General features: G+C 44.3%; 1 protein-coding gene across 3 annotated transcripts in view; it reads left to right on the forward strand.

The window, feature by feature from the left end:
* The window catches only part of Mylk (myosin light chain kinase), a 241,483-nt gene that overhangs the window by 104,095 nt on the left and 122,110 nt on the right, over positions 1-15,278 (forward strand). For all 3 annotated transcript variants that reach the window (XM_047563725.1, XM_047563723.1, XM_047563724.1), the window contains one exon: positions 6,650-6,857. In XM_047563725.1, the coding sequence (XP_047419681.1) occupies positions 6,650-6,857 (208 nt within the window). The remainder of the gene's footprint in view (positions 1-6,649; positions 6,858-15,278) is intronic.

Here is a 15,278-nt window from a genome sequence, read left to right on the forward strand (position 1 = left end):
AGTGCTGCTTGCTTCTTATTAATAATCAGGATGTCTGAGAGTGTTTCTCAGCTTGGTAGCAGGAGCTGGACAGGGATCTCCTGGGCCCCAGCTGATGACTGGGTCCTTGAAACTCCTGATGAGAGAAGTGGGACCAAAACCCCAAGCTCTGTGTAGAAGTTCCAGAGACTCTAGACGTCCCAGCCATTCTAGAATGACTGGAATTCAACCAAAGGACTCATGTTTTTATGTGAAAACCGTGATTTGGGGGAACAGAGCATCATCAGTGTGAGAAGTTCCCCATTATACTTCAAATCCTTTGTCTTTCTTGGGCTGCTTCAAAGGGTTTAGATGTTTGTATCATTAAGGGGAATTAAAAAGTTGCATGTGTTGATAAAAGAAATAGATCCTCCCTCCCACCCTCCCGCAAAGATCCAAAAGGGCCTGCAGTGTCACCCAAGGCTGCCAAGCTTTAACTTGCCTTGTATTGTCACTGAGACAAACAGGAAGTCCTCAGACTTGCAGATGTAGGGGGTAGGGGTTCCTGTGTCTCCGTCACAGGACAAGAAAACATGCCATAGGAAGTGAGAGTGGCAGAACACAGGGAGACTTAAGCCTCTGTCCCTGGAGAGTCATCAGGCATTTGCCAGGCCTGTTGGAGGGACGCTTCTGCACATTCTGATTTTGTCTTTCTTGGAAGCACTTTTGTCCTCACTGTTTCTCAAGTGGAGCTGGGGGCGGGGTGTAGCCCGCAGTTTAAGCCTCTCACTAATTGCTGTTTTCAACGGGTATGATCTCTTCCTGATGGATTCTGTGGGTTCAGTTGAGGCTTTTGACTCTTGGCAAGGGGATTATTCTAAGCCTTAATTAAGTGCCTGCCTGTGGGGCCGAGTGCCAGTTGCTGACACAGACGCAGGCTCCAAAGCTTGGTCATGCCCTGCCCATGGCTTGCCCTTCACTCTTCACCCTCCTAATATGCCCACAAGGTAAGACTCACAGACAGTTTCTGTGGTCTGATTTGTTTGGGGGAATGATATTTTCTTTCTTTCTTTTTTTTTTTTTCTGTGCAGCCATGACCATTTACCACTTGAGTGGGCTTATACTCAGATGGGCGAGGGGTGATTCTTCTTCAACCATTTCCTCAGCACCCCTGCTTTACTTCCTGCTCTTCAGTTCTTGCATCACCAGTCGGTTCTAATCAGTTATCTTGTGCTATTGCTGTATTATAAAGAACCTGCCTCGGAACAGTGAGAAGTTTGGTGTGGTGTGGGGTGGGGGTGGGCAGGTGGGCAACACAGTGTTGCTGAGCTGGCTTTGTCTGTCTGGGGAGATGGCCCATCTCTCAGGCTTCCTGCATGTCCCCTCCTCCAGGCTCAGCCTCCCCCAGCATCCCTTCAGTGGCTCAACAATCAAATAAATACTCAGTGACACCCCCTTCAGGCTCTGAAGAGTCTTTGCTGCTCAGTCTTTGTGCCTCCTCCCCATCCCCAGAGCACTGCTGGGCTGTTTCTTTCTCCCTGTTTCCATCAGTCTTGGCTGCTCCCTCTTGGTCTTCCTCCATCCCTGATGTGGGCAGAACCTCTCAGTTCCTTCTTCCTGCCCAGCCCTGGCCAATAGTTGGGCCACCACAGCTGCATCTTGCAGCTGTGTGGGCTTGCAGTGTGTGCCCAGGGCAGGCCCTGCCAGGGACAGGACACACACACTGTGGGTCACCAAAAGTGACAGGATCAATGCCTTTTTGTTACTCACCAAGCTTGGAAAAGGCAGATGTATGTGACTTGGCATCTTGGAGGGGCTTTAGAGACAAAGACCCTGCTACTGCTCTGGGCTCCCACTGTGGTGGACCGTCCTGGGCAATAAGGAATGGGTCAAAAGACCCTGACTTGTCAGAGAAAAACCAAAAGGCTTGGTATACTTGAGAATGGTTCCCTTTTAGTAACTGAGTAAATCTCAAGACAGCACCATGTTCTCAAAAATGTCTCTCGAATGAGACAGCTCAGGGTAACACAGCAGCCCAGCCTTCTCCTTAACCATACACACACACACACACACACACACACACACACACACAGAATGAGTCCCACTCCTTTTAAAGGCCCTTTGAGGCCATAAAGGTTTTTGAGGACATTTTATGGAACCGGAGCACAGTTTTACTCTTTAAAATTATTGCAGGGATCATGGTTACTCTATCTTTATTTTTCTGACAAGTTGTCGGTTATGCCCTTGATTGATTTGCTACTGGGCTTCGGTTCAAGAACACAACCTCCAATTAAACATGGTTGCTATGGCAAAAATATGATTCTCCCCAGAATGACCCATTTTGGTGCCCTTTCCAAAAACTCATCCTGATTAAAACTCAAGGTTGCCTGTTCATGTTGGTGAGCATTCCCCCTGTGGTCACTTGGTGTTCCCATACAGATGATTAGAGGGTGCCGAGGCTGTGGGCTGGGCCCCGAGAAGAATGGAGGGGAAAGGAAAGAATTCCCCAAGAACTAAGTGGGTCACTATTTAAAACCAAATACTTCAGAGATGGAAGCAGCCTTAGGTATCAAGAGCAATTTTCTCTTTAGTGAAAGGAAGAAATTACAACCCAAAGAGGCAAGGAAGCCAGGCCAAACCCAGGCGCTCAGGCCCTGGCTCTCCTACTGAGTCTCCTAGGGGTGTTGTGGGCACGCATGGGCCCCACTCCTGTCCTGCTGTGAATCCCAGGGGATGGCCCAAGGTTTATGGCACAACCATTTCTTTTATGAACCCTTTAATATTTTCCTAAAATGGGGAGAATATTGTGCTTTAATCCCTAAGAGATTTAGGGTCCATTAGAGGTAGACGCAACTGCTTTGCTTCTGCAGAACTTTTCTCACCCAAAACACAAGTTTACAAAGAGCCCTGGATACAGCCGCTCAACTTAGAGACCAAAATTATGGTCTAAAACGTGCCACTTAATCTGTCACGTGAGATCACTGGCAAACCATTGAAGCCTCCATTCTTCTCTCAGCTCTGTGGACTAATAACATGATTAGCTTTGTGTGCTGTCATGGACACTCTTGGTGTCCCACCCAGGCTTCCTTCACCTTGCCTATTCCTTACCTTGGGGTTTGGCAAGATTCACAAATAAGGTCTCTGAAGCCCTCAGATTTTCTTTCTGGGCAACCCAACCTTAAGACACCTCCCTTGTAGTGTTGTGAAAGACAAATAAGAGTCTATATGTGAGCCGGGCATTGTGGCGCATGCCTATAATCCCAGCACTCAGGAGGCTGAGGCAGGAGGATCACAAGTTCAAAACCAGCCTCAGCCACTTAGTGAGGTCCTATCTCAAAACTAAAAAAAGATGGGGCGGGGTTGGGGTGGGCTGAGGATGTGCCCCAGTGGTTAAGCCCCTCTGGGATCAATCCTTGGTACCAGGGGGGAAAAAAAAGATTTTTTAAGTGTGAGGTCTTCTGAAAACCAAACTATCAATGAGTCTAAAGTCTGCACTTAATGAAGGTCCTGTCTGCAAAATTCCCAGATGTGGCTTCTTAACTGAAGGCCAGTGATGATGGCAGAAGAGGTGCCCAGTGGACATAGCTATTGTCATTCATCCAAGGATATGAACGGAGGCTTCCTGTCTTCCCCACTCAGAAGCCCAGCATAGTGAGCAGACAGGAGAAAGATGAAGTTGAACAATTTTTAGGTAATGTTAGGTAGTGTTTGAACAAATTTCTCCCATACCAGAAGGACAAGTGTTGATGTTGCAAGTCATTCAGTTCTGAAACTAAGTAGGGTCACAGAAATTCCTGCCTTTGCTTCAGATCCAAAGGAGCGCTATAGAAGTATCATTTGCAAACTGCAACTTTCTTCGGTGATGCCAGTTCCAGCATATTTAAAAGTCCCCCAGTACTTATTCTAATAGGCCTTTTCAGAGGAAACTTGGGATATGGATAGACAATGAGAAAAGAGAAAAGGATCCAAGGAGTATGTCCCTGAGGTCTTGAAGGCTTACAATACCCCTGGTTAATCATTGATGCCTCAGGGCCTGATGGGCTGCTGAGCTGGCCTGCAGGGGCCAGCATGCTTGCTGCTGGAATGTTAGGGTGCCTTTGGTGCTATTAATGATTTATCTCCTCCCAGTTGCCTAGTGTGGCTCCCCTTCTCTTGGGAGCTGACAGAAAACCTGTTTTCATCTTTGAGGGGGTGGGCCAGTCCTGCCTAACAGGGTGCAGGAGAAATAAAATTTGCAAATTCACTACATGACCAGCCTCCCAAGGGGTTTCCTCCTGTAGAAGAGGGTTACCTAAGTTGTTTTCTGAAAATGCAAAGCACAATGCTTCCATCGCAGTAGTTGTTGTCTAATGTCCCTTTAAATGAACCTCCATGCCGACACCACATGATTTCATATGGGTGTGTGACATGTGTCACCTTCAAATGTGCATAATGCTTACTTGTGGAGCTTTTCCATTTCCATTGCTAGTTTTAAGTAGCGTGAGAGCTCAGTGTGTGCTTTATATTCATTATATAGACACCCCAATATAAAAGGAGCACATTGAAAAAAAATTTTTTCTGTTTTACAACAGCCAAGTGTGGTGTTTGCAGAGATTTTAGAAACTAATAGTTAACTAAAAGGAAAAGAGGGGTGAGCCCCACAGTCCTGCCCACCCAAAGGTTTTCCTGTTGCAAGAGCTAGGGGGCTCTATCCACCCAGATGGGTGTGGTCTCCTTCACTCCTATCAGCCTGAGGAGGGAGGCACTTGCTTTGGTCAGGCCACAATGGCTTCAGGTGTTATTGACATACTTTGTGGGGAATAGATTTTACAATCTTTGCATTTTCTCGAAGGTGCTATGACTCTATCATGATATACTTTACATTTTCAGAGTAAGGAAATTTTTTGTTTGTTTCTAGAAATTACAAATAAAATGGGTAATAACACTGATTTGGAGTTTTGTTTCTTTTTCATTGAAGTCTGATTACAAATTAATAGGGATGGAGAGGCAGATCCTGTGAGGTTTATAAACTGGCATTGAAGAGGTGATACATGGAATAACCAAAGAGGGATTGTTCACTTGGAGGATTTTCTTTGGGGTTCAAAACTTTCTTCATTAGGAAGAAATCTGCATCCTGGGCCATTGAGAATTGAGTCTAAGGACAGTTGGGGCAGAATAGCTGGGAAGGGGACTGAGTACAGTACACAGACAACTATGGGCCTAGCCCGTGAGACCAGCACTGCACAAAAGAAAAGGGAAGGAAAAAGGGGTTGTGGGGTAAGAAAACAAAGATGGTTTCTGTCGCTGCTAACAGTCCTCTCCTCCCTTAGTCTGCTTAGAGAAGGAATGGTGTGTGGATGCCCAGGCTGCGTGCAGGCTCCCCCATGAGCTGGTAGGACATCACTCCCTGACCCGTCAGGGAAGAGGCTGAGGCCATTGAATGCTTTCTTTGTAAATGCAGTTTGAGTTCCTGCAGTGAATTTTGCTTTCGCTTCATCTGCATCCATTCTCTTGTCTTGGAGTGGACACATGGATCAAAGCTATTGTGACCACTGTTCCATAACATGAACTTCATTCTCAGGAGCCTTTTATGGTGTCTTCTGTGTATTTTCCAGTGCTAAAGACCTCAGTGTTCTGTCCTTGACTGTGCATTGTGTACCAGACTGAGATCTGCTCTTCCAAAGAGTGGTCGATACTGAGGAGCCTGTTGACTTTCAGGTGTTTGAGACCCTTGGGGAACTTACTTGCTTTGAAACTCAAAGGGAATTCTCTTTTTGGAATTCATTTCTGCGTTTTCCACCTCTTCTGAGAGTTGTCCTCTCTTTGAATGACTTGGTCTGAGACTCAGATGAGCCAAATACTTAGGAAAGTGCTGAACACTTAGTGCTCAGCAGACACCGGCTACTTTTGTTGGAGACTGTCCCAGGATACCATTCAAGTAGTTGCCCCTGTTCTAGTAGCTGTAGGAAAACAGTGGAAACAGGTGAAATTAACCATTTATTTAAAGAAATAGATAATATACTTTAAAACACTACATTTTCAACATGTAATCAGTGTTTCTAAATTATTGAGATCTTGTATGTCCTTTTTTTTTTTTTTTTAATACTGTCTTCAAAAACCAGTGTGTAATGTGTACCGACAGGGCCACTCAGTCTCGCCAGCCACACTGCAAGTGCTCCGCTGCTGTGTGCGGCCAGTGGCCGCGAACCTCCCTCCGCCAGCTGAGGGCTCCTCCCAAGCAGCAGAACCTCCAGCTAGACCTGGGCAGGTGGAACATGCATTTTTATCAGGATCCTCAGGGATTCTTCCTGTGTTAGAGTGAGGAGCACTGATTTAGAATGCTCACGATCACTCTGCACCAACCCCTGCCCTAGGATTCTGATTTAATTGATCTAAGCTGGAGTCTGGACCCTGGCATTCTTTTAAAGTTCCCCCAACATTCCAGTTTGCACTCAGACTTGAGAAACGTGTGTTGCGGCTCTGGAGCCAGCATGCCTGACTCTGCCACTTTCCACCTTCAAGACCTTAGGAAATTACCCAAACTCTGTACCTCAGTTTCCTCTTCTGTAAAATGGGAATGAAAGTAGTATCTACTTGGAGGCCGTTGTGAGGATTAAATGAGTAAATGTGTGTCAGGCACACAGAACCAGAGCTGGCACAGAGGGAGTACTCATGAAATATAAGCTCTCACCCTTTCTTCTTTTTCTTGAAGGTCCGGGGTTACCCAGAGCCCCAGGTGACATGGCACAGAAATGGGAAACCCATCACCAACGGGGGCCGCTTCCTGCTAGACTGTGGTGTCCGAGGGACTTTCAGCCTTGTGATTCTTGCTGTCCATGCGGAGGACAAGGGAAAGTATACCTGTGAAGTCAGCAATGGTAGTGGCACCCGCCAGGTGACAGTGGAGTTGACAGTGGAAGGTGAGTCTCAGAAGGCAGAGCCCTGCCGGGAGCTGAGCTTTCAATTCCCCAGGGCCTGCAGCTCCCACCTCGGCCCTCTCCTGGGAGATGGAGGGACTGACTGACAAGAGAAATCCATCCTTGGATTCGGGACATTCATCTTAATGGGAGGCATGTGGTCCCCAAGAACAAGGGAGACACCCCAGGAGACTATCAAACTAGGAATCACTTGCTTTCCTGCTCAAGCCTCCCTGTGGCTTCCCCTCACACCAAGATTGACACTAGACCCCTTACAGAGGCCTTGCAGAGTCCTGCTGGCCTGGCCCAGACCTGCCTGCTACCCCGCTTCCCCTCCTCACCTGCTCCCCTCTGGGGGTCATGCCACCCCTCTTGCTTTCCCTTAAGCGAGACCTTGGGGGCTTCACCCTTTGTGCCTTGCCTGAAGACAAGCTCTTCCCTCAGCCCCACACCTGACTCATCCTCACATGCTTCAGACCTCTGCTCAAAAGTCTCCTTAGAGAAGCTTCTGACCACCTCAGTCCACGACTCTTCATCCTCCCTCGACCTTTAGGGCTTATTGCTGTCTCACATTCTGTCTCTTCCACCCCCACTGCATGGAAGCTCACCAGGGCTAAGGAGCTGCACCCTTCCCACTGCCAGCATCTGGAACATTCCCTACATTGGTCGATGCTGAATATTTGGGGAATGAATGAACAGCATGTGTCTTGGGTGTCTTCATTAGCATCATATTGAAGTAACACGCACCGATATAAAAATATCGTGTAACTCCAAAAAATATACAGAAGATAAACACACCAGTGTGTTAATACTGGTTAATTGCTTTGTCCTTTTTCCCTCTGTACTTAAAAAATTCTATTAACTTTAAAACTTTGAGGAGAAGCATTTGACCATAAGTAAAACTGGGTTTTTTGTCATGGTGTACCCTCTTGGCATGCTGAAGCCACTTCACTGGGCAGAACATGTGTAGATTGGGCCAACTGACTGATTGATGCTCAAGAGCCTGAGTCTGGAAGGACACAGGGGTCTGCCAATCCCTCGGAAGTAAGATAGGCTTCCCCCAACCCTTCTTGGCCTTTCTAGGCACTTAAAAACCAGAGGATCCAACTCACTTTTCTGCCTTTCTGAAGACTCTTTTCCCAACCAGGTTTTCAGGGTCTGTGGGTGGGTGTTGTGGATGGAGGGTTAAGGTAACCAGGGAAGGTTCCAGAAGTGGGGTGGGGGGTGAGATGCACCTGAGCCAATGGGCACTCTTTGCCCTACTTTTCCTGTGTTTCCCCACATTGTGGAAGGGCAGACAGGCTGTTTCACCCAGCAGAGTATGCATAGTTTGGATGCTTTCCTTAAATTCTTTAACCAAGTGACTCACTCATTTTAATGACCTTCAAAGTGCCTGTGGCTGGGGCATTCGAGGTGGAAAGGGCCAGAGTCTTGGGATGGACCTCATTGCTGCCATTCTGGTGGCGCTATCCCCTATGTTATCCACTTAACAATGCCCAAACTTAGAGTTGAGGCCCACAAACAAAAATTATTGTGTCCCCCTTTTCTGATCTCCTGTTTGGAGCTGGGGAAACAGAGACAGTGCTGAGTTATGAGGCAAGGTTCAAAGGCCTGATCCCAACTTTTGCCAGTCAGATGTGTGACTCTGAACCTCTGGACTTTGGTTTCTGAAGGATAAAGACTGTGAATTCCATTGTCTCTACAGCCTGGAACAGACCTTATTTTCTATGATTCAGAAGGGAAGATTGGGGCATGTTAGGAATGCAGGGGAGGTATATGAAACCTAGAAAACTTGAAGACCTGTTTTTTCAATTCCCATTGTTCAGGAAGTTAGATCTGATGTCTTAACCAAGTGGAAACATTTTTAGCAGGTCATAACTGGGCAAAGGCAGTGGGGCAGGGGAGAGGAATGGGAGAAGGCTTGGACTCTTAACCCTGCCCCTTGGTTTTAATTGAAGAGACTTGGGTCCAGGCATTTGAGGTGTTTTATGCCTTCCAACTCACGGAGGTGGAGAATGGCCGAGAGGCTGCTTCCTCTTTTGGAGTGAGTGGACCTGTGTGCATTCTACCTCAGCATCGGGCTAGTATCAACTGATGTTTGGGTGGAAGTCACACCAATGTCATGTATTACGCTTCCTAATGATGTTCTTACCCAGAAGGAGCAAAGGTCCTGGAATTAAAAGGGTAATGAATATGTACAGCCTTTTTACCCTTTAGGAGTCAAGTTTAGGCAACAGAGTTGTGCAATGGGAAGAAAGTTTAATAGTCTTGGAATGGATTATAGCACTCCCATCTATGGTGAAATTAAGCTTTTCAAGCCTTATTTCCTCATCTGTAAATTGGAACTGATGGCCGTGAGGGTCAGTCCAGCCACTAGCAAAGAGCAGCCAGTGAGAGGGAGCTTTGAAAGTGTTTGGGTTGAGGTCAACATCCTGAGAGCCATTTACAGAGGAAAACGTGTGAGGGAAAGCTTCCTCACCTGATTTCCAGCTTGGCAATTAGAACAAAGAAACAGGACTGGGGAGATAGCTCAGCTGGTAGAGTGCTTGCCTCGCAAGCACAAGGCCCTAAATTCAATCCCCAGTACCGCAAAAAAAACAAAAAACAAAAAAAACCATACAGTATTGCCCATCAGGACAAGTGCCTTTGAAACAAGACCGTGCAGTGATTCAGGGCCTTACTCAGTGGGAAGCAGCCCTAGTCTGAGCCCTGGAGGGTACACAGGTCTCTTCTCTAATACGGCACTGTCCAATTAAGATATAATGTGACCCAAATATGTAATCTTAAGTTTACTAGTAGCCACATGTTAAAAATCACTTGAAATAATTTTAATAGCATATTTTATTTAACCCAACATATTCAAAATACTATCATTTCAATGTGTAATCAATATGAGAATTCTTAATGAGATATTTTACATTCTTCAGCATCTGGGGTGCATCTTACCCTTTTAGCACATCTCAATTCAGACTAGCTATATTTCAAGTGCTCAATAACCCTGTAGCCAATGACTACTGTTTTTGTCCGCATAGTTCTGGAAGGTTCCATCTGGGGATAAACAAGGCTAGAAAGAAAATAAGAAGAGAAACCCACATGGATGAACAAGGTGGTGGGTAGTCCTGGTCCATCATGTCCACAGAGTGATCTGGGGTGTGAGGTGGAGTGAGAGGAGGTGCCCAAATGGTGGGTGTCCCACATACCTGGTGGTAAGAAGGTCCTTTGCATTTGAGGGATGAGAGAGTCACGCAGGTAGTGGAGCATTAACTTTAAGGACATGTGCTCAGGAACCCAAGGAAAGTCAAATTGGCAGACCCAGAGGAAATCTGGACCTCAGATGGCTCTTACCAAGGTTGCAAGCTTGTTCAGTGCGAATGTGTGTATGCACACATCACCTGGGGAATCTTGTTAACATGCAGATGCTGGTTCCATAGGTCTGGAGCAGGACAGTTTTATGTCCATGTCTCTCCATCCCGCTGCCACCATCCAGGTCCTCTCTGCCAACATCGTCTCATATCTGTTGTGAATGTTCCCACTGGTCTCCCCACTTCCACTCATACCTTTCTCTAATGTCCACAATGCTATTTAAAATATCTTTTTAAAAATTCAGATTTTATCACTTCCCTCACTGTGGATCCTCCAGTGATTTACTGTTGCCTTTGAATTAAAACTCATACTCCTCAACAAGATCCTGTGGGTGTGTGTTGGTTCTTGACAACTCCAGCTCCCTCCTTTCCTACTTAGTTCCAGCCACACAGACCTTCCCTCTGTCTCAAGATGCCAAGATGCCAAGGCCTCTCTCAACTGGAAGGCTGATCCTCACCTCTCTCCGCCAAGAAATTCTGCTCATCCTCTGGCCTGCACTTAAATAGCGCTGCCTTGGGGAAGCTGTTCCTCTCCACCATAGGTGGATAGTTTAGGTTCTTTCCCAAAGCACTCAGCTCTCACCATTCTTTATGCCCAAACTTATTCGTGTTTAAATTACACAATAAGCATCAATGTTTTTCTTCCCCTCTAGACTATAAACTCCACAGAGGCAAAGATGTGTGTCTTTTAGTATCAGATACTGAATGCCCACTGCTAGAAGCCTAACACAGGGCCTGACCCGTAGTGGGTCTGGCCCATAGTAGGAGTTCAGTAAGTATTCGTTGACTGCCTACCTGGCTTTCTTGGGGACCTCATCTATACTGAAATACTGATTCAGTTCTTATTATGCATAAGCACTAGCCAGAGTGCCAACAGGAAGGTTGGTACTTACAGTGGAAGGTAGAGTAAAATCTGAGCCTCAAGAGAAAGGCAGAGAGATTCCAAGAGAGGAGAGGAGTCAGAAGTTCTGCAAAAATCATATCCACGTGGAGCACTTGCAGTGACCTTTAGTTTCACCTTTTTTTTTTTTTTCTCACTCTTTTTTTCCTTAAATTTCAAGTTAAATTTCAAGCTCTGATCCAGGCATTTCTCCAGAGGTTTTCTTAAGCCAGTGGCTCTAAGTGGAGTCAGTACCACCCTCTAGGGGGCACTTAGAGGAAGCGCTGGGGCCATTTGGTTTCCCAGTGATTGAGGAGCTGCTGGCATTTAGTGGGCAAGTGCTAGGGTGCAGGATGCGCCTCACAGCAGGACCTCTCCCCTGTTCCTCACAGTCCTACCAGACACAAAATGTAAGTCATTGGTTCCTTAGTCTTTAGTAACACCAAAAAAGGTTTTCAGGAGATTGCAAAAGTACACCATATGATTTAAGAAATGTTCATTATGTAGAGGGAAACTTTTTTTTTATTGTAAACAAATGGGCTACATGTTGTTTCTCTGTACATGGAGTAAAGGCATACCATTTGTGTAATCATAAATTTACATAGGGTAATGTTGTTTGATTCATTGTTTTTTTTTCTCTTCCTCCCACCCCTCCCACTCCTCTTTTCCTTCTATACAGTCCTTCCTTCCTCCATTCTTGCCACCCTCCTTAACCCTAACCCTAAACCTAACCCTAACCCTAACACTAACCCCTCCCACCCCCCATTTTGTGTCATCATCCACTTATCAGCGAGATCATTCGTCCTTTGGTTTTTGAGATTGGCTTATCTCACTTAGCATGATATTCTCCAATTTCATCCATTTGCCTACAAATGCCATAATTTTATCATTCTTTATGGCTGAGTAATATTCCATTGTATATATATGCCACAGTTTCTTTATCCATTCATCAACTGAAGGGCATCTAGGTTGGTTCCACAATCTGGCTATTGTGAATTGAGCAGCTTTGAACATTGATGTGGCTGTATCTCTGTAGTATGTTATTTTAAGTCCTTTGGGTATAGGCCGAGGAGTGGGATAGCTGGGTCAAATGGTGGTTCCATTCCAAGCTTTCTGAGGAATCTCCCTACTGCTTTCCAGAGTGGCTGCACTAAATTGCAGCCCCACCAGCAATGTATGAGTGTACCTTTCTCCCCACATCCTCGCCAACACCTGTTGTTGCTTGCGATCTTGATAATCGCCATTCTAATTGGGGTGAGATGGAATCTTAGGGTAGTTTTGATTTGCATTTCTCTTATTACTAGAGATGTTGAACTTTTTTTTCATATATCTGTTGATTGCTTGTAGATCTTCTTCTGTGAAGTGTCTGTTCATTTCCTTAGCCCATTTATTGATTGGATTATTTATATTCTTGGTGTAGAGTTTTTTGAGTTCTTTATATATTCTGGAAATTAGCGCTCTATCTGAAGTATGAGTGGCAAAGATATTCTCCCACTCTGTAGGCTCTCTCTTCACATTACTGATAGTTTCCTTTGCTGAGAGAAAGCTTTTTAGTTTGAATCTATCCCATTTATTGATTCTTGCTTTTATTTCTTGTGCTATGGGAGTCCTGTTAAGGAAGTCTGATCCTAAGCCAACATGTTGAAGATTTGGACCTACATTTTCTTCTGTAAGATGCAGGGTCTCTGGTCTGATTCTGAGGTCCCTTGATCCATTTTGAGTTGAGTTTTGTGCAGGGTGAGAGATAGGGGCTTAATTTCATTCTGTTGCATATGGATTTTGTAGAGGGAAACTTAAAAGGAATAAAGTAATAGATCAGAATTACTGAAAAATTTACTCTGTGCACATTTTTCTACTAAATCATGTATAGCATATATATATATTTATAATTAGTTTATATAGTTATACATATGTAGAACAGTTACTATGTGTTGTCTAGTACGATTGCCTTTAAAATATGGACCAGAGAAGTCTTGAAACTCAATAAATTTAGAACCAAAGAGCATTAAGTTAGTGGAGATACCTGAAATGTAGGTGTCTCATTGGAATTTTTTTTTTTTTTTTTTTTTTTTTTTTTTTGGTACTGGTGATTGAACTCAGGGATGCTCAACCACTGAGCCACATCCCCAGCCCTTTTTTGTATTTTATTTAGAGATAGGGTCTCATTGTTGCCTAGAGCCTTGCTAATATGCTGAAGCTTGCTTTGAACTCAAGATCCTCCTGCCTCAGCCTCCTGAGCCTCTGGGATTACAGGTATGTGCCACCATGCCTGGCTCATTGGATTTCATTGTTACCTTAAGACCTTTGGGGTATGGTGATTAATCTCTGTTATAAACAGGTTACATGTTGAAGCTGGCTATTTTGTGATTTTATCCTAACATTGCTCCTCTCTGGTCTCTTGTTATTACTGCTCCTTTTGTTCAAACAATTCATGGAATGTGTGTTTCAAGGTATGGTAGGATTTTAAGACATAGGGAAGGTTTTGTGATACTTTTCACTACTTGATTCCATGCCATAAAAGAGAGACTTATTTTGTCCTCACACTTATATACTTATGGCCTTTTTTTTTTTTTTTTTTTTTCATTTTCTCCATTTCAGTGGTCTCTAACTTACCTTACTACATTATCTCCTTTTAAGGTTATTTTCTTCCTTCTTTTGTATATAAAGTCTGCTCTGTTGTTCAGCACTATTTTAATTCTGTGTTCCTCTACTATTTGTACAGCATGGGTTTTGACATTCACTTTTAAATCCAAACATGCACTGTAAGTTGATGCAAACCTCTGAGTGTTTCATGATCTTTTCATGTATCTTGAGCATTTACATATTGAAATAGTCATACATGAACTATTACATGTTGAACTACATGGGATGATAATTTGCTTTCCTCTGGCTCTCAATATTTTAATTAAAGTCTCACTTTTTTTAAAATCATGTGTTGATAATGAGCAGTGAACCTGGATTCTGGATGCACAGGGACATTACTAAATGTTATGAGAAGTGGCCATGTATTCTGATGGAGTGGAGGAGTACTCTTTTCAGCAGTCCTTAAGAAACACTGTGAAGCTGGGTCACAAGGCGACTGCTTCACCAATTCCCAGAACACTCAGGGTCCACTCCTGTTGCCCTGGCATGAGCATTAGTTGTGTTTTTTCAGTGTTGTGAGTCCCTGCCTCAATGATAAATTATGTCCCCACACATTTTTAGAAGCATTTCTTCTCCTCAGTCTTGACCACATTATTCATCTTCTGAGCAGTGTGTTCTGTTTGGGTTCAGTCTTTCTACATCCTTTGATAGAGAATGCCAGGTTTACTTTTATCCTTCCCCTCCTCTGTTGAACTTTTCACACCTAAAACCTGCTCAGCTTTCTCTTTTACTCATCCTTGAAAAATCTAAGCCAAGCAGTTAAAATACCTTCAGTGTCTTGGTCTTTTCCTTGCCAACTCGACCCTGTCTTCACCAGTCCTCCTAACTCACCCTTCCATTTTTGGCGTTCTACTTTAATCCCCTTTCCACTTATTTTTCAACATGGCCTTCCTGTTCTGCCAGATTTTCATACTTTTGCAAAATTATTTTTGCCTTATCTGACAATTGCAACTTAAATTTTTTCCTATTAGTTACTTTAGCCTAAATTCTCTTTGTTTTGATCTTAACTCCCTGGTGTGAACTCACTTTAGAAGACGTTTTCCTCGGTTCCACTTTCAGCTGGCTACTTTATACATTGCCCTTGAATCTTGCCATAAATCAAACACAGAAGCACCTCTAAATAGCATTCTTTTACTAGTGTATGGGGAAATGCTACCTTTTTTGCTTTTATTTTATTTTTTAAGGAATTTTATTCTTTGGCTTAGAAGTTTTTTAAATGTTCAGTCTAATTTTTTTTTTTTATTTACTGCGGTAAAACACATATAAAACAAAATGTACCCTTTTAGCCATTTTAAAATGCGCAATTCAGTGCCATTAAGTTCAGTCACAATGTTGTGCAACTATTACCGCTGTCTAGTTCCAGAATGTTTTTATTACCCCAAATGGAAATCCCATACCCACTGAGTTTTCTCTCTGCATCTCCTCCTCCTCAAGGCCCTGGCAACTACTGAGACCTCTCTCCATGGATTTGCTTGTTCTGGACATTTCATATGAATGGAATCCTACAATAGGCAGCCTTTGGTGACTGTTGTCCTTCAC

Source organism: Sciurus carolinensis, chromosome 9 (genome assembly GCF_902686445.1).
Source record: "Sciurus carolinensis chromosome 9, mSciCar1.2, whole genome shotgun sequence".
Classification (NCBI taxonomy): Eukaryota; Metazoa; Chordata; class Mammalia; order Rodentia; family Sciuridae; genus Sciurus; species Sciurus carolinensis.